We start from the raw sequence: 23,631 nt of genomic DNA, 5'->3' as shown, positions 1-23,631 counted from the left end.
GGTTACGCCTAGCGTCAAGCTCTTTGAAATGGAACGAAACCACGGCAGACTATTCAAAACTGGACTCGAACGCCCCCCCCAGAACTACACATGCTGGCTATTGTGTTTCGCAACATGTTCTCTATGGCACGTCTCTACTGGGAATTGTAGTTTTAAAAGACGTTTTTTCCCAAATGTAGAAGTTGACAGTATTAAACTGTGTACAGCCCTGGAGGTTTAGGCGATAGGAAACACATTGGTGTGTACACATTTAAAACATGTAATTACTAAATGGGTGAAAATCGCTTGCATCCATAATGGGCAGCATTAATATATACCCACACGACAACTCATTGTTACTTTGTTATTCTACTCCACTACAATTCAGAGGTTAACCTGGTATTTTTACTCCACTACATTTAGTTTAGTTACTTTGCAGATTCTGATTAATGATGTGGAATATAAACAACCCTTAAAGCAGACTTTAGTTACACCTGAATACAATTCAGGGAAGGTGATTGTCAAGTGCCAACAATCAGGAGAGATATTTGATAGTTGGTGCTTGAGAAGACTAAACATTTATCTGCAGATCTTTATAAAGTATATTCATTACTCGTTATTCTCTACTAATAGTTAATTAAAAACTGTATAATGGCTATTTTGCATATCCCTTTCAAGATTTCAAGGTTTTCTAAGGTGTATTGATCTTATACACAACTTGGGTCGCAGGTTCCTCAACAGACATCTATCAATATGTGTGTACTGTATACCTCCACCATTAAACTGTCATATTCTGCACATTTCTTATTCTATCTACATACATAAGAGTATAATTAATGTGTATAATATCATTTAAAATAAGTGTTTCAACATAGTTAACATTGCAGGAAAGCAATATTTTAGACGTTAAGTACTTTGTCAGGCTTAATATTCATCTGTAGATAGATACCCCCAGAGCTTTTTTCTTGTTTAAAAGAAGACCTTAACCTAAAGTATTTTTTAATGTGTTAATAAAGGTTAATTCGTTTTTCTGTTTTGCACATCCTCCTATTAATATCTTTGAACATCCAGCACTAAACTGTTTTATTGTAGAGATCACTTAGTATCTTCTTGACTTTTTATATTCTATATTTCTATCATTGACCTTCTACTTTCCCCCTATGAAAGTATGTATTCTTAATATTGTTTTGATCAAATAAGATTATTCAACAAAAATAATTCAATAACATGCTTTAACCACTAGGCGGTGCACACAAGGTACACACAGCATACTAATAATAACTTTGTATTATTAGTGTAGACACTTATGTATAACATCTGAAGATGTGTAATTTTATTCATGTTTTTACATAATTTTACAGGATATTGCTATACTATTTCTCTTGTTTTACTTCTTCACATTAATATCTGATTTGTAAAACATCACAGACAGAAAGGCATAGGCTATCCTTCATTTAATAGTAAGCTATTGAAATTGTGATTCCATAGGTGTGTCTCCCATCACCCAAATCCCCTGACTATTCTCTCAACTCAGTATTTAGATTCTTATATTCAAAGAAAATCAGTAATATCTTTAAAAACTACAAGTCCTTTTTTATCAGCTGTGCACCGTTATGGTGTAAATGTAACCTATATACCAATTGGATCAAATATAAAAGTCAGCCGAATTACTATTGATACTGCAAGGAGGCGTATTTTGTGAAAAGAAATTGAAGATGTTGTTTAATTGTTGATATATTTATGATCCACGTCAAGTATTCAGTTTTGGCAGCAGTTCTCCTGTTTGTCTCTCTCTATAAATAAAGAATTACGGCAGATGTGTAATATTTAATGCAGCCGAACCGTGTATTACAATGCCGTTATGTGATGACTTCCAAAGAGAAAAGCAAGCACACTCTGAATTAGGTATTATTTTATTTTTCGTTGTCGGATATCATATCTCCATATAATATCAACACCATATCCCAGCGTGCATTGCGGCTAAAACATCCAATCAACAAGCTTCAAGCTGAGGATCTTGGGTAATCAGTTTAGTGGGTTTGTGGTGTGTATCGCTCAAAATGTCCCGTCTGTTTCCGGTGACTTTATTTACGGCTAAAAAGCCCAAGATTATAGAATTAAATGAATAAATAAAAACAAGGATAATTGTGTGTTATTGTTGAGTAAATAACAGTGTGTTATTTAGAAAAGAATAATAAATTAGAAGGAAAAGATTTTAAAAAAATACAGATTTCAGTATTTTGAGGCTCTGAGCCCCATTTCTTTTCCTCACAGACGGAAAAAAAGTCAGACATTATACGATTTAAAATAAAAACAAATAAATAAAAGATAAAACACTGGCATGTAATTTACGTTAGAATAAATAGAATGGTTTTGAATAATAGATGAGAGTAAATCTACTTCACTTTACAGCCCCGCCCACTTTTGGGGAAACCAGCGCTGTCATTTGAACGGCGATCAAGCCTGAAGTCACAGAGCTCTTCTGTTCTGATACTGTCCTTTCTTCTTAGAGGAAGTACAGAAACACGTAACTCTGGATTTGTTTTAATGTTTGAGGTGCAATAAACGACACAGCAGCTTTTTGGCATGTTAAAACTATTATGTTCTGCCTCGCTCATGAGAGTAACAGCTAGCGAAATTACAGCCTCGCCTACTGATTTTAATTTAACTATATATATCGAGCCCGATTGTCGATTTCAAAGGTGTGCTCTAAAATGATATTTATAAATAACGAATTATCATTATTATAAGCAAGACAATAAATGGCAAAGATATGTAGAAAATAAACGTATTTAAGTTACATTCATAACTAACGTAACGTGGAAGAAAATATGCTTCTAGAAGATATGTAGAAAATAAACGTATTTGAGATACGTTCATAACAAACGTAACGTGGGAGAAAATACGTTTCTAGAAGATATGTAGAAAATAAACGTATTTGAGATACGTTCATAACTAACGTAACGTGGGAGAAAATACGTTTCTAGCTAAACGTAATTGAGAATGCAGTTTAGTTCTGTGGGAACGTAATTTTTAGGAGACAGGGTTGGCTGGAGGAGCTTGCATCTTAGTAGTTCTTCTAGTTTAGTGATTGTTATCTCTCTGTACAATTGCTGATTCCACAGCTCCCTTAAAGTATGTACAAAACATCAAAGGCCATCAATATGTTTTGCTCCTTTAAATATAGTATGACTCTTCACTTTTCTTAATATTTAGACAATCCAAATACAGCATACACTAGGAAATAAAGCAGTAGCTAAACACATGGTGTATTATTATATAGTATTTAACTTTGAGCTAAAGAACAGTGTAAACCGGCAGCTTTCTTTATGATCGTGAGATGAATGCTATAATGCTATAATAGAGCAACTATGTAATGTTGTGTTTGTTGTTTGAACATGTTATCTTGTGTGTATTGGCACATTGTAATCAAACATTTGGGCTGCCTGTCGGCTCTGTATCCGTGTCTTGGTTCCTGTTTGCCCAGACTTATACAAGTCGGGACGCGGGTGGCGCAGTCGTCTGTGCGTTTTATCATCAGATCAAGGGGGCCCCACTGCGTCAGGCCGTTGTGTCCTTGGGCAAGACACTTCACCCGAATTTGCTCCTGTGGGTATTGTCCACAGTAGATGACCATTACATGTACAACCTGATCTCACCAGAATGCGTGACTCCACCACGACTCCTTAACACCACAATGCGTGGTGGACTCACGAACTTTGTTACATTTGCGTGTCGGCACCACGCAAACAAGCCCAATGTAAAGTGAATGAGGCTCCTTTGTCGTGGTGCACACTCGCATTTCTACAACGTCCTTCAGGGAGCTTTTATTCTATAAAACGTTTTTAAAATATACTTTATAGCTTGTAGTAACTCGCGGGAGGCTTCTTTTATTTTATTTGTATTCATAATAATTTTTATTTTTCGTCAGAATATATTATGTTGCATTATTTACGATTTTTTGTTCTAACAAAACAGTGCATTGTGTGTAATACAACTGGGATTTTTATTAAATTAGTTAGTTTTTAAGGAAGGCCAGAGCTTCAGCCGTGTCCAATAGATTGTTCCCTTTAGTTAACGTTTTTTAAAAGAACATTATATTCCAATTTGATCATGTCCCCTTTATTGTATTACGGAGAGCAATGTGAGCATCCATTCCCATTGGATAACGGAGAATTTTACCCCGGAAGTAAGTATTCCCCTTACTGTCGATTGATGTCACAGTGATATCTGCACGACTCATCAACTAAAAAACACCAGATTATCCTTGTTGATTACACAACATTGATTGGTTTAAGTTGTGTACAATACTTTTGTAATTTTCCCCTTCGATTCGGAGAAACAAAGATTTGTTCAGTTTAGGATGGCCGAAGACACTACACTACCCAGAATCCTCAGCTATTGTTCCGCGTTGCCTCAAGCTCTGTGATTGGTTGACCTCCAACTGCATTCCATATGAAAAAAAACGTTTCGTTAAAGATAAATCATACTTTATTCAGCAGTGCTTGCTTTACTCTTTGAAAGTCATCACATGAATGCATTGTAAATAGTACACATCTGTCGTAGTTCTTTCTTTATCTACAGAGATCTGGCCTCAAAATAGACCGGAAACTATTCTTTTACCGTTCTGTTTTAATTTCACAATAAAGTTAGTAGTAATAATTTGTTTGATATTATTGTTTTTTATTAACTACTCATGTTAAGACTATCTGTGTTGCTGTGGGGTTTTTCCATCGCTTTTGTGTTACAAATATCAAAACAATAACTAAATATATCCGTCGTAAACTAAACCAGAAACAGCAGTATATTTTATTTTGTTAACACTGTAAACTTGACAGCTTTTTAACCCAAACCACCTACTGGTTAAAGCACGTTATTACACGTTTAGAGTAATATTGAAATCTTGAAAAGGGATGTCCAAAATAGCAATTATATACAGTTTTTAATTAACTAATTAATTTGTAGAGAATAACGAGTAATGTATATACTTTATAGGGATCTGCAGATAAATATTTAGTCTTCTCAAGCACCAACAATCATTACATTACATTACATTGCATTTAGCTGACGCTTTTATCCAAAGCGACTTACAATAAGTGTGTTCGACCAACAAAATACAACCTTGAAGAAAACAGAATAAAAAGTACATCAGGCTTCATAGAGCAAAAACATTTCAAGTGCTACTCAACTGGCTTTAGATAAGCCAGTCCTCCAATCAAATATCTCTCCTGATTGTTGACACTTGACAATCACCTTCCCTGAATTTTACTCCGGTGTAACTAAAGTCTGCTTTAAGGGTTGTTTATATTTCACATCATTAATCAGAATCTGTAAAGTAACTAAAATAAATGTAGTGGAGTAAAAATACCAGGTTAACCTTAAAGAAAGCCCTCATACTGACGCTGTGTACAAGAAGGGGATGAACAGACTCTATTTTCTGAGGAAGCTGAGATCCTTCCACGTGTGCAGCAAGATGCTGGAGATCTTCTAGTCTGTTGTGGCCAGTGCACTCTTCTTTGCTGCGGTCTGCTGGGGGGGGGGGGCAGCATCAGAGCCGGTGACACCAGCAGGATCAATAAAGTGATCAGGAAAGCTGGGTCTGTCATCGGCATCAAGCTGGACCCCTTTGAAGCTGTGTTGGAGAGGAGGACACTGAACAGGCTGTTGTCCATGATGGATAACCCATCCATCCTCTCCACCTGCAGCTGGACAGACAGATAACCCCACCCATCCTCTCCACCTGCAGCTGGACATCCCACAGGCCATAAAACTATTAAACACCTGAACTTTGAAATAACATCCATAGCATTAATCTGGCTGCTACTTAGAAATGATTTGTTTAATATATCATATTCCAATCCCTTGTATAGACTCTTATTGCACTATTTCACTTTTTACTATTTTACTAATTTTCTTTTTGTATTGACTTGCACTATTTTTTCTGTGTATCTGTTTTATTGTGTTGCACCGTTGGAGGAGCCTGTGACCTAAGGGGGGGGGGGGGGGGGTAGGACACGTTCGATTCCTGTTTTGAATAGTGTGGCGTCGATGGGTTTCATTCCATTTCAAAATGCTGTTTGTCGCTCAGCGTAAGCTTCGCACACTGCCACTCCAACATCCAATCACAGAGGTTGAGGACAAATCACGGGGTTTGTCAAGCAAAGCACATGGTGGAGTCCCAAACGATAGCTGAGGATTCTGGGTAGTGTAGTGTCTTCGGCCATCCTAAACTGAACACATATTTGTTTCTCCGAATCGAAGGGGAAAAATACAAAAGCATTGCACACAATTTAAACCAATCAATGTTGTGTAATCAACAAGGATAATCTGGTGTTTTTGAGTTGATGAGTAGTGCAGATATCACTGTAAAATTAATCGACAGTAAGGGGAATACTTACTTCCGGGTGTAAAATCCTCCGTTATCCAATTGGAATGGACGCTCACATTGCTCTCCGTAATACAATAAAGGGGACATGATCAAATAGGAATATAATGTTCTTTTAAAAAACGTTAACTAAAGGGAACAATCTATTGGACACAGCTGAAGCTCTGGCCTTCCTTAAAAACTAACTAATTTAATAAAAATCCCAGTTGTATTACACACTGTTTTTTTAGAACAAAAAATCGTAAATAATGCAACATAATACATTCTGACGAAAAATAAAAATGATTATGAATACAAATAAAATAAAAGAAGCCTCCCGCGAGTTACTACAAGCTATAAAGTATATTTTAAAAACGTTTTATAGAATAAAAGCTCCCTGAAGGACGTTGTAGAAATGCGTGTGTGCACCACGACAAAGGAGCCTCATTCACTTTACATTGGGCTTGTTTGCGTGGTGCCGACACGCAAATGTAACAAAGTTCGTGAGTCCACCACTCATTGTGGTGTTAAGGAGTCGTGGTGGAGTCACGCATTCTGGTGAGATCAGGTTGTACATGTATGATCTGTATGTGTAATGTGTATTTGTAAAGCGCTTTGAGAGTCATTGATAAAGTGCTATAATAAATATAAGGATTATTATTATTATTATTATTATTATTATTATGCCAAGTAGCTAGTATATTTTTATTTCTGTAAATAAATCACTCGAACCTTCCTGGCTGCCTTGACTGATTGCATATGGGTCCTCCTTTGGTGACTCAGCAGCATCAACCATCCTGACAGTCTATCACTTTGTGTGTTTATTATGAATTAAGTGGTTCATCATAAACATATTGTAAACTACAGGAATGTAGGTTATTCTTGCCAGAATGAGTGGTTTAGAACAACTGATACACCCCTCCCCCTCTAAACCTACATGTACAGTATACGCCTTGAAAACCAGAAAAACAAAATGTTTGGATAGAAGCTTTGTTTGGGGACAAACGCCCACTTTTAAGTTAATGCACATTAGGAGCGTTAGTCTCAAAAAGGTTAGTCAGTGCTGAGGCAGTAAGCAAGAAGACAGACCTAGAAGGTAAGAAATATGTTTTGGGTAGATGCATTGTATCCAAGTTAAAATATTTTCATGAAAGAAGGTTCACAATGCACAGGCAGTGTCAGCATTGTTTTGTTTTGTTGCGTATTGGAGCCTTCATTCTGTAAATTAAGAGACTCAAATGTGTTTATTTTTCCAAACAGTATCCACAGGTAACCATGGCTGAGTACAAGCTAGAGGTGACAACGGGTGCCATGCAATATGCAGGAACATCGGACTACATGTATGTCACCTTATTTGGAACTGAGGAGCAGAGTGAGCGAACTTTGATGGACAACTATGGCGTCGACTTTCAAAGAGGGGCAGTAAGTACAACCCACTTTTCTTTTTTAACGCTTAATGTCTTTCATTTTTTGTAAAGCACTTTGAATTGCCTTGTGTTGAAAAGTGCTATATAAATAAACTTGCCTTGCCTTGCCTTACTTCAACGTGCGATCTATGTGACGTTAACTGCTATAACTCTTACTCTCAATATGCAGAAATGATATAAACACAATCTAATGGTCTTTCACATTTATTGTACCGTTAAATTATACATTTCACTTTTTTTTTAAGTCACAGTTTTAAAGGATAATCTGGTTTTGGCTGAGGCTTACACTTTTAAAATGCTTCCCTTCATTACGTTGTCCCAAATATCTCAGTTTCAATGTGCAATACATCATAATATATGTGTTGAACTGTATTATATTGTAAATGGCAGTATATACATAAACTGTATATTCTGTTTGAGTTTACCATAAGGAAGCTTTGACTTCGCAGACTACACCGTTGTAGGAGGCTGTAGCTTGGTTTCAATATGCACAAATAGTCTGTGACTGAGACTTTTTAGCAGATATTGCTTTTTTAAAATTATAATAGTATATATTAATATAATAACAATTATAATTATTATTCCAAGACAGGGAGCTACACCGTGAAAACCAGTTTATCTCTGGGCAAACTTCTGCTGGTTAAGGTTGAGAAGGACAAGTATTTATGTCTCCCAGAAGATGAGTGGTACTTCTCCAAAATGGTGGTGACGACTCCAGAAGGAGATGTCATTCTTTACCCCTGCTACAGATGGATTGGTAGGGGAGAAATTGTGGAGCTGAGAGGAGGGAGAGGTCTGCATCAATGTCCCCAAATAACTGATTCATACATATTAACCAGTGTTTTACATCTCGTTGGCTTTGTACATTTAAATTTGACTGCTATAATGTTCTTTTCATGTCCCAGCAATGAAAGCTTTTGAGGAGGATCACCCCCTGTTGATTGACCACAGGAAGAATGAGCTGATGCTCAAAAAGAGCTTGTTCGAGTAAGTTTCCATGTGAGCAGTAGAGCTGCCGTTTGTCGCCAAAGTTTATCTGTAGAAATGTCTTTGTGCTTTTGGGTAACTTTGTTTGTTTTATTAGATGGAAGATTATGGCTGAAGGAATACCCCACATCAACAATTTCAATGACGTGTCTGAGCTCCCAGCTGAAATCCGCTTCTCCGATTCCAGAACAGCTGACATCAGTTACTCAAAAGCTATGACGTGGGTCAATATATTTAAATATATGTGTATATATTAATTACAATACAGCTCTATTCTCTAGACTTTTAAATATTGAGGGAAAGGGTAAATTGCAATTCATTTCTGTATGTTGTTTATTCCTGTGTTCTAATTGTTCCTTGTTTTACTTCAGTGGTATTGAACTCAAGGTTAAGGGGCTGCTAGGATCTACTGCACAATGGGAAAGCATTGAAGACATAAAAAAAATATTCTGGTATAAAAAGACAACAATGTCAGGTATGTTCTTTTTATCCCATTTACTAGTTGTCAGTGTAACTCACCCCATCTATGTCATGGTTTCATAACAACAGATAGATATTCAGTAGATGTTTTTCCTGGTCTACTCTGTACAATTATTTGTTTTCTACAAAGTTAAGTATTTCAGTAAAAGTAATTATTTAAATACATGACCAACATTTTTGCTTTACAGTCAATGACAATGATGATTATGTTGAACCTGAAAAACCCCAAAACATTTTAGAAAAATGATATTATATTATTTATTAAATTAACCAATTGTTATTCGTATTAAACCCAATATATAATGTTGGTATATTTTTTATATATCAATTGCTATTCTTCCAGAGTATGTTGCAGACCACTGGATGGAAGATGACTTCTATGGATATCAGTTCCTGAATGGAGTCAACCCCGGTGTTATCAAGCGCTGCTCAGAGCTTCCCACAAACTTCCCGGTCACAGAGGAAATGGTGAAGCCGTTCCTGGAAGAGGGAAGCTCTCTGCAGAAGGAAATGGAGGTATGAATGAAGATTAACTTTAAATGGATGGTAATCTTTGTTTCGGAATCATGATTTGTCCATTTACTATCCCTCTGTCATACTTCCTTGACTTATTACAATTCTGTGATACCTCTCGATGACGTCTTAAATATTTCTTTCTTATGTCTTTCCAGAAAGGCAATATGTTCCTTTATGACCAGAAGAAGATGGATGGAATTCCCCCTGCAGCCTATAATGGTGAACCTCTGCACGTGACTGCTGGTCTCTGTTTGTTCAACGTGAACCCAGAAAACAAACTGATGCCAATTGCAATACAGGTACTGTAAAATATATTTAAAAGCCAGCATGTAATGTTATGGGTCTTTACCATGGTCAGTCTATGGAAAACATTCTTTAAGGTATCGTGAAGGGAGAGTTAATAATCTATTTTGTTATCAATTTCCAGTTGAATCAACAACCATCTGAGAAGAACCCCATCTTCCTGCCCAGTGACCCAGAAACTGACTGGCTGCTAGCCAAGATGTTCATTAAAAATGCAGATTGCATGGATCACGAATCAGTCCATCACCTCATGAGGACTCACTTTCTGGCAGAGGTCTTCGCTGTTGCAGCTCTCCGCAGCTTCCCTGTGATTCACCCAATGTACAAGGTATAAGTACTCCACACAACAGAGGTAGTGCAGGTTTTTTGTATTCCCTTGATCTGAAATAATGCTTAGAATTTGTATTGATTGATTTTCAGGTATATTATGTCTATACTAGAGATGGTTGATAGTAAAGCTGAGACAGGAAATGTTCAAAAATAAAGAGGCATGCGTGCAAACAAGTTTCCTTGATTAAACCCCATTACTTTGCGAGGTTGAATGCAAAGTGCTATGCTGAGATTAACGTAACACAACATGTGAATTCCAAAAAAACGACTCTACTCTAAAAAAGGCCTTTTTGAAACGCTTGCCAGATGCCAGAAGTGCAAACAGGTTGTGGCTGGGGTGAGAGGTATCCGTGAAGATGTTGCACACATTTAAAACACATCTTTTGACGCATGAAACACAACTTTCATGTGTGTATTAAATGTGTGTATTTGTCTCACTGTTTTTGTATCTTTGATATACTTGTAGATCATTTTGTTATTTGTCATTCACTTTTTTTTTTCTTCTTATTTTTCATAGAATTTTTTTGTTACTTCCATTTCCCCGGGCGCTGTACAATAGCTGCCCACTGCTCCTAGTACTAGGATGGGTTAAAAGCAGATAACAAATTCACTGTGTGTGCTGTGTGCTCTGCATGTGTGACCATTAAAGAGGGTTTCATCCCTCCCAATTCTTTCTAGATCTTCTTTGGAAACTGGTTTTATGAGCCATTATTTTGTATTTATTGAAGAACTCAAACTTTTATAACAAAAAGTGATACTTAACTTGTTGGAGTCCAAGCACTTTATAATTATCATGGTTATATATTTTCAAAGAAGTCAAAGCACTGCTTTCAGTTGTGTTTGCTTATACAGTAGCTTCCTTCATTTAGTGGGAATGCTGTTTACAGTCCAGCCGTGAAGACATCTACGGGACAGTTTTGAGATTTCTTCAAATGCCGTTGCCATGGCAACACAATGCTCGCCATGAAACACGGTTTTCTCATAACTTCAGTGAAACTGCTCCAAACGCCCCAAAACTTCACAGGTTTGGTAACGATGCAGCCATCAACGCATCTAAGCGTAGTATGGGGTGTCGACAAATGCCGTTGCCATCGCGACAGATCATACGCCATTAAGTTAGTTCAGAAGTTTGCAGTTAAAATATTCTGCTGCTTTTCCAAGCCTTTTTACTTTCTTTTCTTCTCTCATCACACATTCAAGCCCCCTGTGTTAATGTATAATTTCAATCTAAATTCTTCACTTTCTTCTTACACATTACATTTCAGCATAGCAGTTTAGCATTAGATGTTCAGCATAAAGCATTCCCACTAGCAATTTCTTCAGGAATTGCATTCTCTAGTTTACACTGATGTTCTGCCTGTTGTCTGCTGAATCAAGCATTTTACTTTGACTTTAATATTTGTTTCCTCTGTTCAGCTGCTGTTTCCACACTTCCGGCACACTCTTCACATAAACACTAGAGCGCGCCTAAGTCTATTAGGACCTGATGGGGTTTTAAGTAAAGTAAGGCTTTTTCAAATACATATTTGTGAATATAAATAAAAATGTTATCATATCACACCTTGCAATTTAAATTCAGTTTTTTGGATGGTTTCTAATTTTATGTCAAGAAACTTGTCTGATGGTATGTGTATTTTTGATTTGTTAGAGTTCACTTGGATTTGTTGGACTAATGGAGCTCATGAGAAGGGATCTCTCTGAAATGACCTACAGCTCTCTCTGTCTGCCGGAGAACATCGCTGCACGAGGACTGGAGTCTATCCCCGACTTTTACTACAGAGATGATGGCCTGAAGCTGTGGAACATCATCAAAAGGTTTTACCCATTCATAAATATTGTGACTGTCCACAGTGATTCATTGTACAAACACCATTAGAGACTTTCTCAGACGCTCATATTATTAAAAATACAACTGTTTTGTGTTTGCCAGCTTTGTGAAGGCGGTAGTGGAGCACTATTATCCTTCAGACAGTGAGGTGCATAAAGACACTGAGCTGCAGGACTGGATCAGTGAGGTCTTCACACATGGCTTCTTAGGAAACAAAGCTGCAGGTATTTGTCCCATATTCTGAAGTCATTTGTAAATATGAAACATATTATAATAGTATATTTTAATGCACATAGTGATTGACTTATGAACATATTGTGCTGCCAACAGGGTTTCCAGCAGCCTTTCATACTGTCCAGGAAGTGGTTAAGTTCACAACCATGGTGATCTTCACAACAACGGTTCAACATGCTGCCGTAAACAGTGGGCAGGTAAATAGTTGGGGCGTTAGAATATGTATTGGTCAAGTATAAGTTTGGCAGACCAGCCAATTGCTTTTGTTTCCTTTACAATAACCATTCCGTTTGCAGGACATTAGCTTAGCATTACAAGGGAGTAAAGGTTGCCTTTTTTTCTATAATGTTTTTTTTCATAATTTAGTATGACTACAACTCCTGGGCCCCCAACGCCACGCTCCTTCTGCGCAAACCTCCTCCAACCACTAAGGGGCATTCAAGCATGAAGACGGTCCTGGAGACCCTCCCGAATGTTGGCGAGACAGTCCAGTTTGCAGCATTGACTTGGTTGCTTTCAGAAAGATACACAGACTATGTAAGTTTGGCGTCATAAATACTTACAGAAGGATGTCCTATCCTGATTTTAATGTTTTTCTCTTTTTTACCATTAACTTTGCTTTGTCAGTCTAATTTTGTTTCCTGATTGTGTCCTTCTGGCAGATTCCCTTGGGAACATACCCAGAGGAACGATTTGATGAGCCTGAGCCTAAGCAGATGATAAAGGAATTCCAAGCAGAATTGTCGTACCTCAGTGAAGCAATAACATCAAGAAACTCACATCTTGAACGACCCTACACATACCTGGACCCTGCAGAGATAGAGAACAGTGTTTCTATTTAAGCAGATCTGCGATTGTATCCATGTATTTCTCATCACCTATTTTGCATGCTGGGAGTTCAGTTATACTTTTAATGTAGTGTATAATTGCTGGGGCAGATAGATGAGATGTAATGGATAATTAGTAAGTTGTTGGATACTGGTAAGGGAGGACTAGAGTCAGGGGCGTAGCTGGGGGGGGGGAGGTTAGGATGATTCCAAGGACCCAGCACTGGAGGGGGGGCCAGAGAACACTATTATTATCTTTTTATTAATATGGTTTTATTATTATTATTATTATTATTATTATTATTATTATTATTATTATCCTAAAGTAAGTTAATGTAGATGACTCAAAAGTATTAAAAAAAACGTCACAAAAGAAACAAACAGGTGCTTGTTACTCTTTTTGACAGAATGAGCACCCCTCCCTTCATTCATTGCATGGTATGGACGCCTGAGCAATGGAGCAAGCGGAGCAGGTGCATCCCCACAATTGACTTGGGGGAGCAACACGTGTGCTTTTGCACCCCCACTTTTTGATCATATGAAAAATATGATATGTCCCCCCCAATATATCACTGTAAACATAAGTATGTAATTTCAATCGAATTAATAATACGCAATGAAAGAATTTGTGCTGATTATAGACACTTAATAGCGAGTTTTTAAGTTTCCAAAGATTGTGACCCCCCCCCGCATTTCGCTCACAATGGTTTGATCAACTGCCTCCCACCCACAGCAGTCCTGATGCAGGTAGGCTGAGTGTAAATCACCGTGACCAGTCTGTCATTGGTGGCAGACCTTTTCAGTAAGTTGTTCAAACAAAGAATATGTTAGACATGTCTTTACTTCTACCACTCAATACAATAAAACACATTTATAATCATCACCTTCTCTTCATTTTCGCTGCATTGAATTACAGGTCACTCTTTATGTTAGCTAGCGGTTAGCTGACGTTTGCTAGCTAGCTAGTAACATCAACCAGTGTGTGTGTTTGACTAGCTAGCTACCTGGGGGGTATACTGCGAAGCAGGATTTTCGCTTAGCCGGCTAAATTCAGGGAAAACTCCGGCTTTCCGGTCATCCGAAGCTGGTTCTCTTTTTAGCAGGCTAGATCTCCATGGTAACTTATGCTTAGCGGCTAACCTGGTCGGTACCAGGTTAGGTTGCAGGCTAAGAGCTCAACTCAGTGAAAGCACTGCCTGCTGACCAATCAGAGCTCAGTGTGCGGAGTTTAAAGCGATCAAGTCATATTACAGGAGAAAGGAAATACAGAATAGCTGCCGTTGCAGGAAAGACTGTGTGAACGTGAACATTAATAGAATATCACCTCCATCTTCAGAGCAATCTGACTATTATAACATTAGCGTTAAGAAAGCTTACTTAAATATCTGCCACGACATAAGTAACCGGATCAGAGTAACATTAAGTACAGTCCGCGCCATATCACTTCATAACGTATCATATATTTCCTTATCTGAGTCAGCTGAGCCGTATCTGGCCGTGCAACACTCACAGTGTCACGTACTGTATGCAGAAGTATTATTTTAAGCAACACATTAAGTTGACGAAACACTCGAGACAAATGTAATTAAAGTCAGATCGTGTCTTAGACGGGGCAGTGATATCATAAACCTGTTAATGTACGCATTCAAACACTTTTACCAGCTGTATTCACCTTGCAGGTGCAGCTATGTGGCTTTGATCCTGGATAAAGTGTTTAAGTCATGGATATTTAATTTAACTTCTTCATATGTCTAATATTATAGTTGACTTTTCATTCAGGAAGTATGACGCTGCGCTGTCAGTACGCTTCTCCATGTTTGTGATTGGTCGAATGCTCCAAATACCACCCCTTTCATGTGAACGCGCACCTAACTAGATAGGACACGGCTGGCTTGAGCGATCCACTTGATAACCCGTGTCGTAGGACCGTTTAGCGAGAGCGCGTATGTTTTGGATTAGGCCAACCGGCTAACTCAAACATATCCAGGTTAGGTTGAACCAGCTTCGTAGTATAGGCCCCTGGTATTAGCTGTTGCATGACAACAACTAGTCTTCCTGGGGTCCACACAAAACATAAAACATTACATTCTACAAGACTTTTACAGAACAGTAAATAAAAAACTGATTTCCGAAGTCCATTTTCCTTCAAGCATTGACTTTCATAACCTAACCTGCAGTGTGTGTGTGTGTGTGGGGGGGGCGGGTGTGTGTGTGTGTGTGTGTGTGTAGCCAGCCAACCAGGTAGAACATGGCAGAAAAAAGAAAAAATCATGTATTCAACCCAGTTCAGTGTATTCATACGTGTATTGCTCTCCTGTGTAGAATGATGTGGTGGTGACAGTGCAGACTCAGGGAGGACACAATCTAATGGTCTTTCACATTTATTGTACCGTTAAATTATACATTTCACTTTTTTTTTAAGTCACACTTTTAAAGGATAATCTGGTTTTGGCTGAGGCTTACACTTTTAAAATGCTTCCCTTCATTACGTTGTCCCAAATATCTCAGTTTCAATGTGCAATACATCATAATATATGTGTTGAACTGTATTATATTGTAAATGGCAGTATATACATAAACTGTATATTCTGTTTGAGTTTACCATAAGGAAGCTTTGACTTCGCAGACTACACCGTTGTAGGAGGCTGTAGCTTGGTTTCAATATGTTGTTCCTTGTTTTACTTCAGTGGTATTGAACTCAAGGTTAAGGGGCTGCTAGGATCTACTGCACAATGGGAAAGCATTGAAGACATAAAAAAAATATTCTGGTATAAAAAGACAACAATGTCAGGTATGTTCTTTTTATCCCATTTACTAGTTGTCAGTGTAACTCACCCCATCTATGTCTAGCTGTTTCTGAAATGTTTGCAATCTCTGATGGTGGACAAGAGATGTGGAGAAGAAAGAGTAGAGACACTCCAGGAGATCAACGCAGGTATGTGAGTTTTGTACACCAGTTTGTATAAGTTTAATGTTTCACACTGCTTGTGAAAAATATACTACCACTATACGATCACTGATGTTTTGTTGTTGACTGGACACTTATTTTGTAAAAGAGATAGCATGAGAGGATCTCTTAAGCAATGCAGCTCACGTGTCCTTTGTATATGCTGTCCATTGAAATGCAGGAAAGTAATCACCAGGTCTGAGTGATCTGTTGCCGAGGGGACACTACACCGGAGTTACATAAGCAGAGATAAAGTGCTCTTTGGGGGGAACTCACCTCCTCTGGGGTCCCCCAGGAAGATTTTTTTTAAATGTTGAAGTTAAAAGCATCAATCTTGTGCACTTTGAGAGCAACATTAAGAGATATGGATACATCTCTCAACACCCATATGTCAAAAATAAATCAAAGAATCAGAATCATAAACGGGTTTATTATTTAAAAACACTTCATTTTCCAATTAAATCATAAACTATGTCAAATTATTAGAAGTTGTTAGTAATCAGATTAAACAGAAAAAAGGGATGGAAGGAGGACATAATAATCCCTCATCTCTTGCTGTTTGCGGTTGAAATTATCTCTTTTGCTGGCCAAACATGCTGGATGGAAAGCAGTGATGTCTCACTTGCCTTGGCCCTGTATCTGCAGTCCCTAAATCAGTCATGTTACCCATTGACTCTTGTCTGTTCTGGTGTGCCTGTTCATTGTTGTCTCCATTGTCGTTCTTGTCTGTTATATCTCCTTCTTGTGTATCTCCTTCTTGTGTGTCCCTTTCTCCTGTTCCCCTTTCTCCATCCTCTACTCCGTTTGGCTCATCTGTGATGACTGTGTAGGTAAACACAAACAAGTATGTAAGTCAATCAGTTTCCAGCTCTGTCAAATAAATGAATTTCAAGATACACACATTTGTCTTCATTAAAATGAGTGTCACCACACTGTCACAAAATGTAATACTAACCAATTGAAAATAGTTACATGTACATTGGAAACCTCTTATAGATATCACTATTAAGAGTAGTTATCTGCCAATAGGACAGAATCATTCCTATACAAATGCAGTTTGAGTAATTCACTTAATATATTCACTTAAAACTTGAATAGTCATTTTCACTTAATACTCGAATATAGTCATCTTTCTGCATTCAAAACTAAGGAAAGCTGTACAATTTGACATGATAATGAGGAAAAAAGGCCTCCGACAATGCAGATCATTTTTTGATCATATCAATTTTAAGATGGGGGTCAAGGCTTAATATTTGGGAGCATAGTGTCCCTTCCCCCTTTCAAAAGCCCCACTGGATTAGCTTTGATCTGAAATATGTGTATAACAAGCTTGTTAGCTGGCTTAGCTGGCTTATGAGATGGACAGCCAGGCTGTCCATCTCATAATGTTCACATAGAAACTAGCTGTCAATAGGAAATATCAATCAGAAGAATTATATTTTCATGCAAAATCTGTCACAAAAAGAGGTTGCACATTTAAATGCAGGTGTTGTTATGGCAACGTCAGTGGCCAGACAGCCACATTTACTGCTGCAAATACGTTCAAACATGCTGTCGACACGTAAAGCAGTGGCAACTATGCCACCATTTCAGCTGACTTTTCCTCAGAAATACCGTCACATAACATCCATATATTTCAGTGCTAGGTTGATGCTAAGCTAAGCTAACTATGAAACACTTTAACTGGCAGGACTCCGGATCAACTGTGTACTGTAAGGTAGCTTCTAGCTTCATGTCGAACACAGACAGTAAGTCAACATTTCCCAGAGAGCTTTCTTTGAAATCACCAAGTAACGCTAAAAAACACAACATTTAGATTGTATGACAAAGTGTTTATTTAATATATCTGGCTAGCTATAGCTACTTGCTAACGGTTTAGCTTACCCCCGCGATTCAAAGTAACGTCAACGTAGCTATAATTTATGCTTTGCTTACATGTTGACATAACTTGTAAGTTTACTGACAGGTACATACCTTGTTCACCTGGCTCAGGTGGTGGCTCTGGGGTTGTTGTGTGAGCCACCACTTGAGAATTGCCGTCTTTTTTATTAAAGAAATGTCTAATGTCCATCTTCAGAATCTCCGCGTCCGGGGCTGACAGTTTTAAAGTTTAAACATTGTCACAGAGGAGAGGTACGTACCTGTCAGCCAATAAACACGTTTATTTCCATGCAACTCTCTGATTGGTCTAGTGGCGTCGTCTTGCCTCTGTGTTGCATTCACTGAACATGGGAATTTACATTGCTGCCGTCCGTCCTATAGGTAAAGTAGGTTAATGTATTATATTAGTGAGGGAGAATTTGTCCGGGGCTAAAGAAAAAACATCCGGGGCTAAAGCCCCGGATGCCTACCCCAGGCGACGCCCCTGAGTGACGGCCCGTCTACACTACAGCGTCGACAGCGTCGAAAGCTCCAAGCTGCTCCAAGCTGCCCATTCACTTTCAATGGGGTGACGTCACGTAGCCGCGCTTTTTCGCCGAACTGAATTGTGGGTAGCAGAGCGAGGCGTCTCAGGCGACCCAGGCGACCAGAAGTTGAACATTGTTCAACTTCTGGTCGCCTGGACGCCGGAGTAGCCAGCGCCAGCCAATCAAATCCCGTTTCCCAAAATCTGACAGCTGAAGCGCTAGCCAATCAAACCGCGTCTAAGCTGGGAGAGATATCCCGCCATTCATTTCTATATTTCAAAAAAAGTCGGAGGAGAAACTAACTATCGCCGTAGCGAATCACCCGGTTTTGTATGACCAGACCCTGTTCACCTCCGTGACGGAGCGTCCACACTACAGCTCCAAAAATAGCTTGGAGCTGGGCGTGTCTGGAGCTTGGGGATTTTATTCAAGCAACACGGCCAACAACCAATCACATGAATCTCCCGCCCCCGACATACAAAGCAAAAACCCCCGGGGATTTTATGCGAGCAATATATATATAAACTCCCCAAACAGGCGAAAACCTACCAGTTTCCCCCACTGTCTCTGCCACCTCCCTCCATGCCTGGTTCCTCCGGTTTGTATCCCGGGAGGTGAAGAGGGTCTGGTCATACAAAACCGGGTGATTCGCTACGGCGATAGTTAGTTTCTCCTCCGACTTTTTTTGAAAATATAGAAATGAACGGCGGGATATCTCTCCCAGCTTAGACGCGGTTTGATTGGCTAGCGCTTCAGCTGTCAGATTTTGGGAAACGGGATTTGATTGGCTGGCGCTGGCTACTCCGGCGTCCAGGCGACCAGAAGTTGAACAATGTTCAACTTCTGGTCGCCTGGGTCGCCTGAGACGCCTCGCTCGGCTACCCACAATTCAGTTCGGCGAAAAAGCGCGGCTACGTGACGTCACCCCATTGAAAGTGAATGGGCAGCTTTGAGCTGCTTGGAGCTTTCGACGCTCTCGACGCTGTAGTGTAGACGGGCCGTGAGAGGCACTCACGGAGCGTCCACACTACAGCTTCAAAAATAGCTTGGAGCTGGGCGTGTCTGGAGCTTGGGGATTTTATTCAAGCAACACGACCAACAACCAATCACATGAATCTCCCGCCCCCGACATACAAAGCAAAAACCCCCAGGGATTTTATGCGAGCAATATATATATAAACTCCCCAAACAGGCGAAAACCTACCAGTTTCCCCCACTGTCTCTGCCACCCTCCCTCCATGCCTGGTTCCTCCGGTTTGTATCCCGGTAGGTGAAGAGGGTCTGGTCATACAAAACCGGGTGATTTGCTACGGCGATAGTTAGTTTCTCCTCCGACTTTTTTTGAAATATAGAAATGAACGGCGGGATATCTCTCCCAGCTTAGACGCGGTTTGATTGGCTACGGCTTCAGCTGTCAGATTTTCCGAAACGGGATTTGATTGGCTGGCGCTGGCTACTCCGGCGTCTCCGGCGTCAGAAGTTGAACATTGTTCAACTTCTGTCGCCGGAGACCGCCTGAGACGGACCGCTCTGCTACCCACAATTCAGTTCGGCGAAAAAGCGAGGCAACGTGACTTCACCCCATTGAAAGTGAATGGGCAGATTGGAGTTTTCGACGCTGTCGACGCTGTAGTGTGGACGGGCCGTAACTGCTGTCTCCGACGCTGCAGCTTCATACTATTGGAAATAGCGCTCCATTTAAAGCGGGGCCTCGCATATGACGCACACCTGCACACCTGTTCCACAATTATTTGTTTTCCGAGCCTAGGAAGGATTATTGCCTCGCTTCTGAAGCAAGTGACTCGGAAGACATGTGCTACCAAGCAAGCGTCCTCCACATTGAGAAACACCCACGGTCCTAAACGGCTTGTTGGAGCTCCTGCCCCCCTCCCTATGAGCCCACTGTGCTCTGATTGGTCAGCTCGCCCACTCTGTTCTGATGAGTCCACCACCGTTACAGCAGAACATCAGTGATTATGTGTTACAATGGCGTTAGCAACCAGAAAATGACACCAGTAATGACAAACAGATGAGAATGCTGCGTGGGGTCTGGGTGCCGTGTTGGCGGGACGTTGCGCGACTCGCTGCTGTGAGGAACGGACAGTATGAGCTGTATTACTGGTGTTGTTTCCTGGTTGCTGCGTGGAGTCTGTGAGACAGCGAAACACCTCGAAACTCAGCCTGAGCACCATGGACGTGGGATGGGGAGGTGCTGAGGGGACTGCAGCACCCCCATGTGCGAGGCTCCAATAGCACCCGCACCCCCAAACGCGGCGCACCTACAGTGTAAGCGCGCCATAGTTTCGCTGCTGCGAGGCTCCACTAGCACGCCCCCCCTAGCGCGGCACAGTTTCACCACTGAGAGTGTGTGTGTGTGTGTGTGTGTGTGTGTGTGTGTGTGTGTGTGTGTGTGTGTGTGTGTGTGTGTGTGTGTGTGTGTGTGTGTGTGTGTGTGTGTGTGTGTGTGTGTGTGTGTGTGTGTGTGTGTGTGTGTGTGTGTGTGTGTGTGTGTGTGTGTGTGTGAAGAGATCCACGGATTGGTCCATTTGGTTCCCGGAAGAAATAAATTGAAAACGAAAAATGTCCAATGAGGCGTTCTGGGGCAACATAGACAGGTCTTTTCTGTGTTAGAGTTGTACTCGTTACAGGGTGTACTTTGAGGGTTTGTGACTCTGCAGACCGTTTACATGCAGAAAAAGCTACATAACACACAAGGGGACGGGTAATAACCGGATATGGGACCTTTAAGTTATCGCATTAATTCTATATAATTAAAATCTACAAATGTAGTAGTTGCTGATTGTACCTGTCAGAAGAATATAGTGGTACTATACTACTGTAAAAATCCAACACCAACCTGCAGAAAATGTGTCTTGCTTGTCACCAGGTAGCAATCCGAGCCATGACAGGTGTTGTCCATTTGATGAGAAGAACATAGTGGATGGAGTTTACTGCCATCTGATTGGTCACTGGATAGAGGAAACAGGACACACAGATGAGATGAAACACACCACCAACTTTTACTCCAGTGTGGCTGGTCAGAATGCCATTCTGATCCCGATAGCGGTAAGTCAAAACAGATGGATATTAATGTGAGGACAGCCTGACAACACATGTGATTTACTACCATTTAATAAAGTCTTTATAGCCTAAGTATTTGTGGAATTCTTCAAATCACTCCTTAGTTATTCAATACACAATTTCCTTGTTGTTCTACCTTAGTAAAAAGAAAATATCTTAACCTACCTTTTTTAATTATTTTTTCTCTGTAAAATGAAAATGGAAAATGTTATTGTCTTGCTTTATATGTGAACATCCAATTTTCCATTTGAAAACAAACTGAAATATTTAATATGATTAAGACATAGCATTGAACATATCCACATTTCTTCTTACAAACTGACATGCCGTCCAGTTTCAACACTGAATGGTGAAATACTGATCTCAGCTAGTTACATAAAGACATATTATCATCCCAAACATAGACAGTTTTGGTTAATTGCATGTATTATCAGCCACATCTTATTACGTGGCTCACAGAGACCCTGAAAATATATTTCCATTATTCTGAAAACAAGCCTCAAACCAATGTAAATGTGGTAAAAACTAGAACATTATGAAGAATCAAACATGTGAACATTACATTTTAATAAGCTTAACCCGTTAACTTTTCTATGTTGTTTTTGGTGTGCGGCCATCCTTTTTATTAATAATTTCCAAGATATGGCATGTGTGTAGCTGCGGCCTCTGCTGGTCACTTCTGAATGAATTAAGATACCTTAAAAGTTACCTAAAGTTACATTTATGAATGGCACTTATTCTAAATAGTGATAATAAGAGCAACTTAACTTCCTTACTGTTTTAATGTGTTTGAGACAGATTCTCACTCTGGGCCTCTTTGATGGACCTTATAGAAAACAACTCACTCTGAGGTCTCAACACTCTTGATTAGGGAATGCTCAACACCTGTGATTTCCTTTCAAATTGCTCAATCCCAGTCCTGCTACACCTGTGTGGTGGTTCAACTGAAAAGGTGGGGTTACCTGTCTATGGGGCTTTATCAGTTCAACAAGAACACTCAATGATTGTGCATGTTAGATGCGGTCATATCTGAATGTTTTGGAGTGGAGAAAAGCTATACTGCATGTAATCATTGTTGTTTGTTATCCATTGTGTTTCAGTTGTTGTAGCTAGCCAGGCATTATGGCAGAGTACACTCTGAAAGTGACCACAGGAAGCATGCTGTATGCAGGCACATTTGATAACTTGTATGTTACCCTGATCGGCACTGAAAGGCAATCGGAGCGCACTCGGTTGATGAGTTTGGGATTGGATGATACAAATGGAAAGGTAATTTCTAAAACTAAATGAATTGTAATAGTCCATATCTTTTTTTCTCTTAACATTATTAAGGAGTTCCAGCATTTTTATTTGAATTCAGGACAAAAGTTAAGGGTGGAAACTGTTTGGGAGAAGCTTAATATATGTCCATATTGAATCCTGAATGCATCTTCCTTTACAACACCAGGTGGGAACGTTTGCTGTGACTACACTTTTTACGTTGGGATGTCTTCTCTTCCTAAAAATGGAGAAAGATCCTTTGGAAAAGGATTGGTTTTGCTCCACAATAGTGGTGACAACACCTGAGGGGGATGAAATGATTTTCCCCTGTCACCGTTGGCTTTCCAAGGGGGATATTGTGTTGTTGAGAGGGGGAAGAGGTTAGTGAAGTAATTCCCAAATTGTTAGAAGCTATATGTCATGTACATTTTAAGCACATTTAAGAACATGTACATGTATTTCTTTGAAAACACACAGCTACAAAGGCTTTTGAAGATCTCCATCCTAAACTAGTAGACCAACGGAAAAAAGAATTGGTTCAACAAAAAATAATTTACAAGTGAGTCTTCAATCAACTTAATTTTGCAGTGTACCAAGGTGCACCTCAATGACGGTTGATTGGGATTTATATATTTTTGTATCTTTTTATTTCCTGTTTTA

General features: G+C 39.5%; 1 protein-coding gene and 2 long non-coding RNA genes across 3 annotated transcripts; 2 read left to right on the top strand and 1 right to left on the bottom strand.

The window, feature by feature from the left end:
* Window positions 1-7,618: 7,618 nt before the first annotated feature.
* Window positions 7,619-13,374, top strand: LOC117440207 (hydroperoxide isomerase ALOXE3-like). The gene is made up of 14 exons (XM_034076502.1): window positions 7,619-7,765; window positions 8,359-8,563; window positions 8,676-8,757; window positions 8,855-8,977; window positions 9,129-9,232; window positions 9,581-9,753; window positions 9,909-10,052; window positions 10,181-10,384; window positions 11,803-11,889; window positions 12,035-12,201; window positions 12,317-12,438; window positions 12,545-12,645; window positions 12,815-12,985; window positions 13,111-13,374. Exons 1-14 carry the CDS (start codon window positions 7,619-7,621, stop codon window positions 13,288-13,290), a joined length of 2,010 nt encoding a protein of 669 aa, XP_033932393.1. The 3' UTR covers window positions 13,291-13,374.
* Window positions 13,375-16,632: 3,258 nt separating this feature from the next.
* LOC139433121 (uncharacterized) lies at window positions 16,633-18,309 on the bottom strand. Its single transcript, XR_011642689.1, has 2 exons — window positions 18,197-18,309; window positions 16,633-17,044 (listed from the first exon to the last, which is right to left on the bottom strand). It is a non-coding gene; the product is annotated as an uncharacterized lncRNA (long non-coding RNA).
* A 4,273-nt stretch (window positions 18,310-22,582) lies between these two features.
* Window positions 22,583-23,535, top strand: LOC117440385 (uncharacterized). Its single transcript, XR_004551254.1, has 4 exons — window positions 22,583-22,663; window positions 22,812-22,980; window positions 23,159-23,351; window positions 23,449-23,535. It is a non-coding gene; the product is annotated as an uncharacterized lncRNA (long non-coding RNA).
* Window positions 23,536-23,631: the final 96 nt, after the last annotated feature.

The sequence above is a fragment of the Pseudochaenichthys georgianus genome, chromosome 24 (assembly GCF_902827115.2).
Source record: "Pseudochaenichthys georgianus chromosome 24, fPseGeo1.2, whole genome shotgun sequence".
NCBI lineage: Eukaryota > Metazoa > Chordata > Actinopteri > Perciformes > Channichthyidae > Pseudochaenichthys > Pseudochaenichthys georgianus.
Note: the sequence above shows the minus strand (reverse complement) of the source record. Positions and strands in the feature narration are given on the sequence as shown.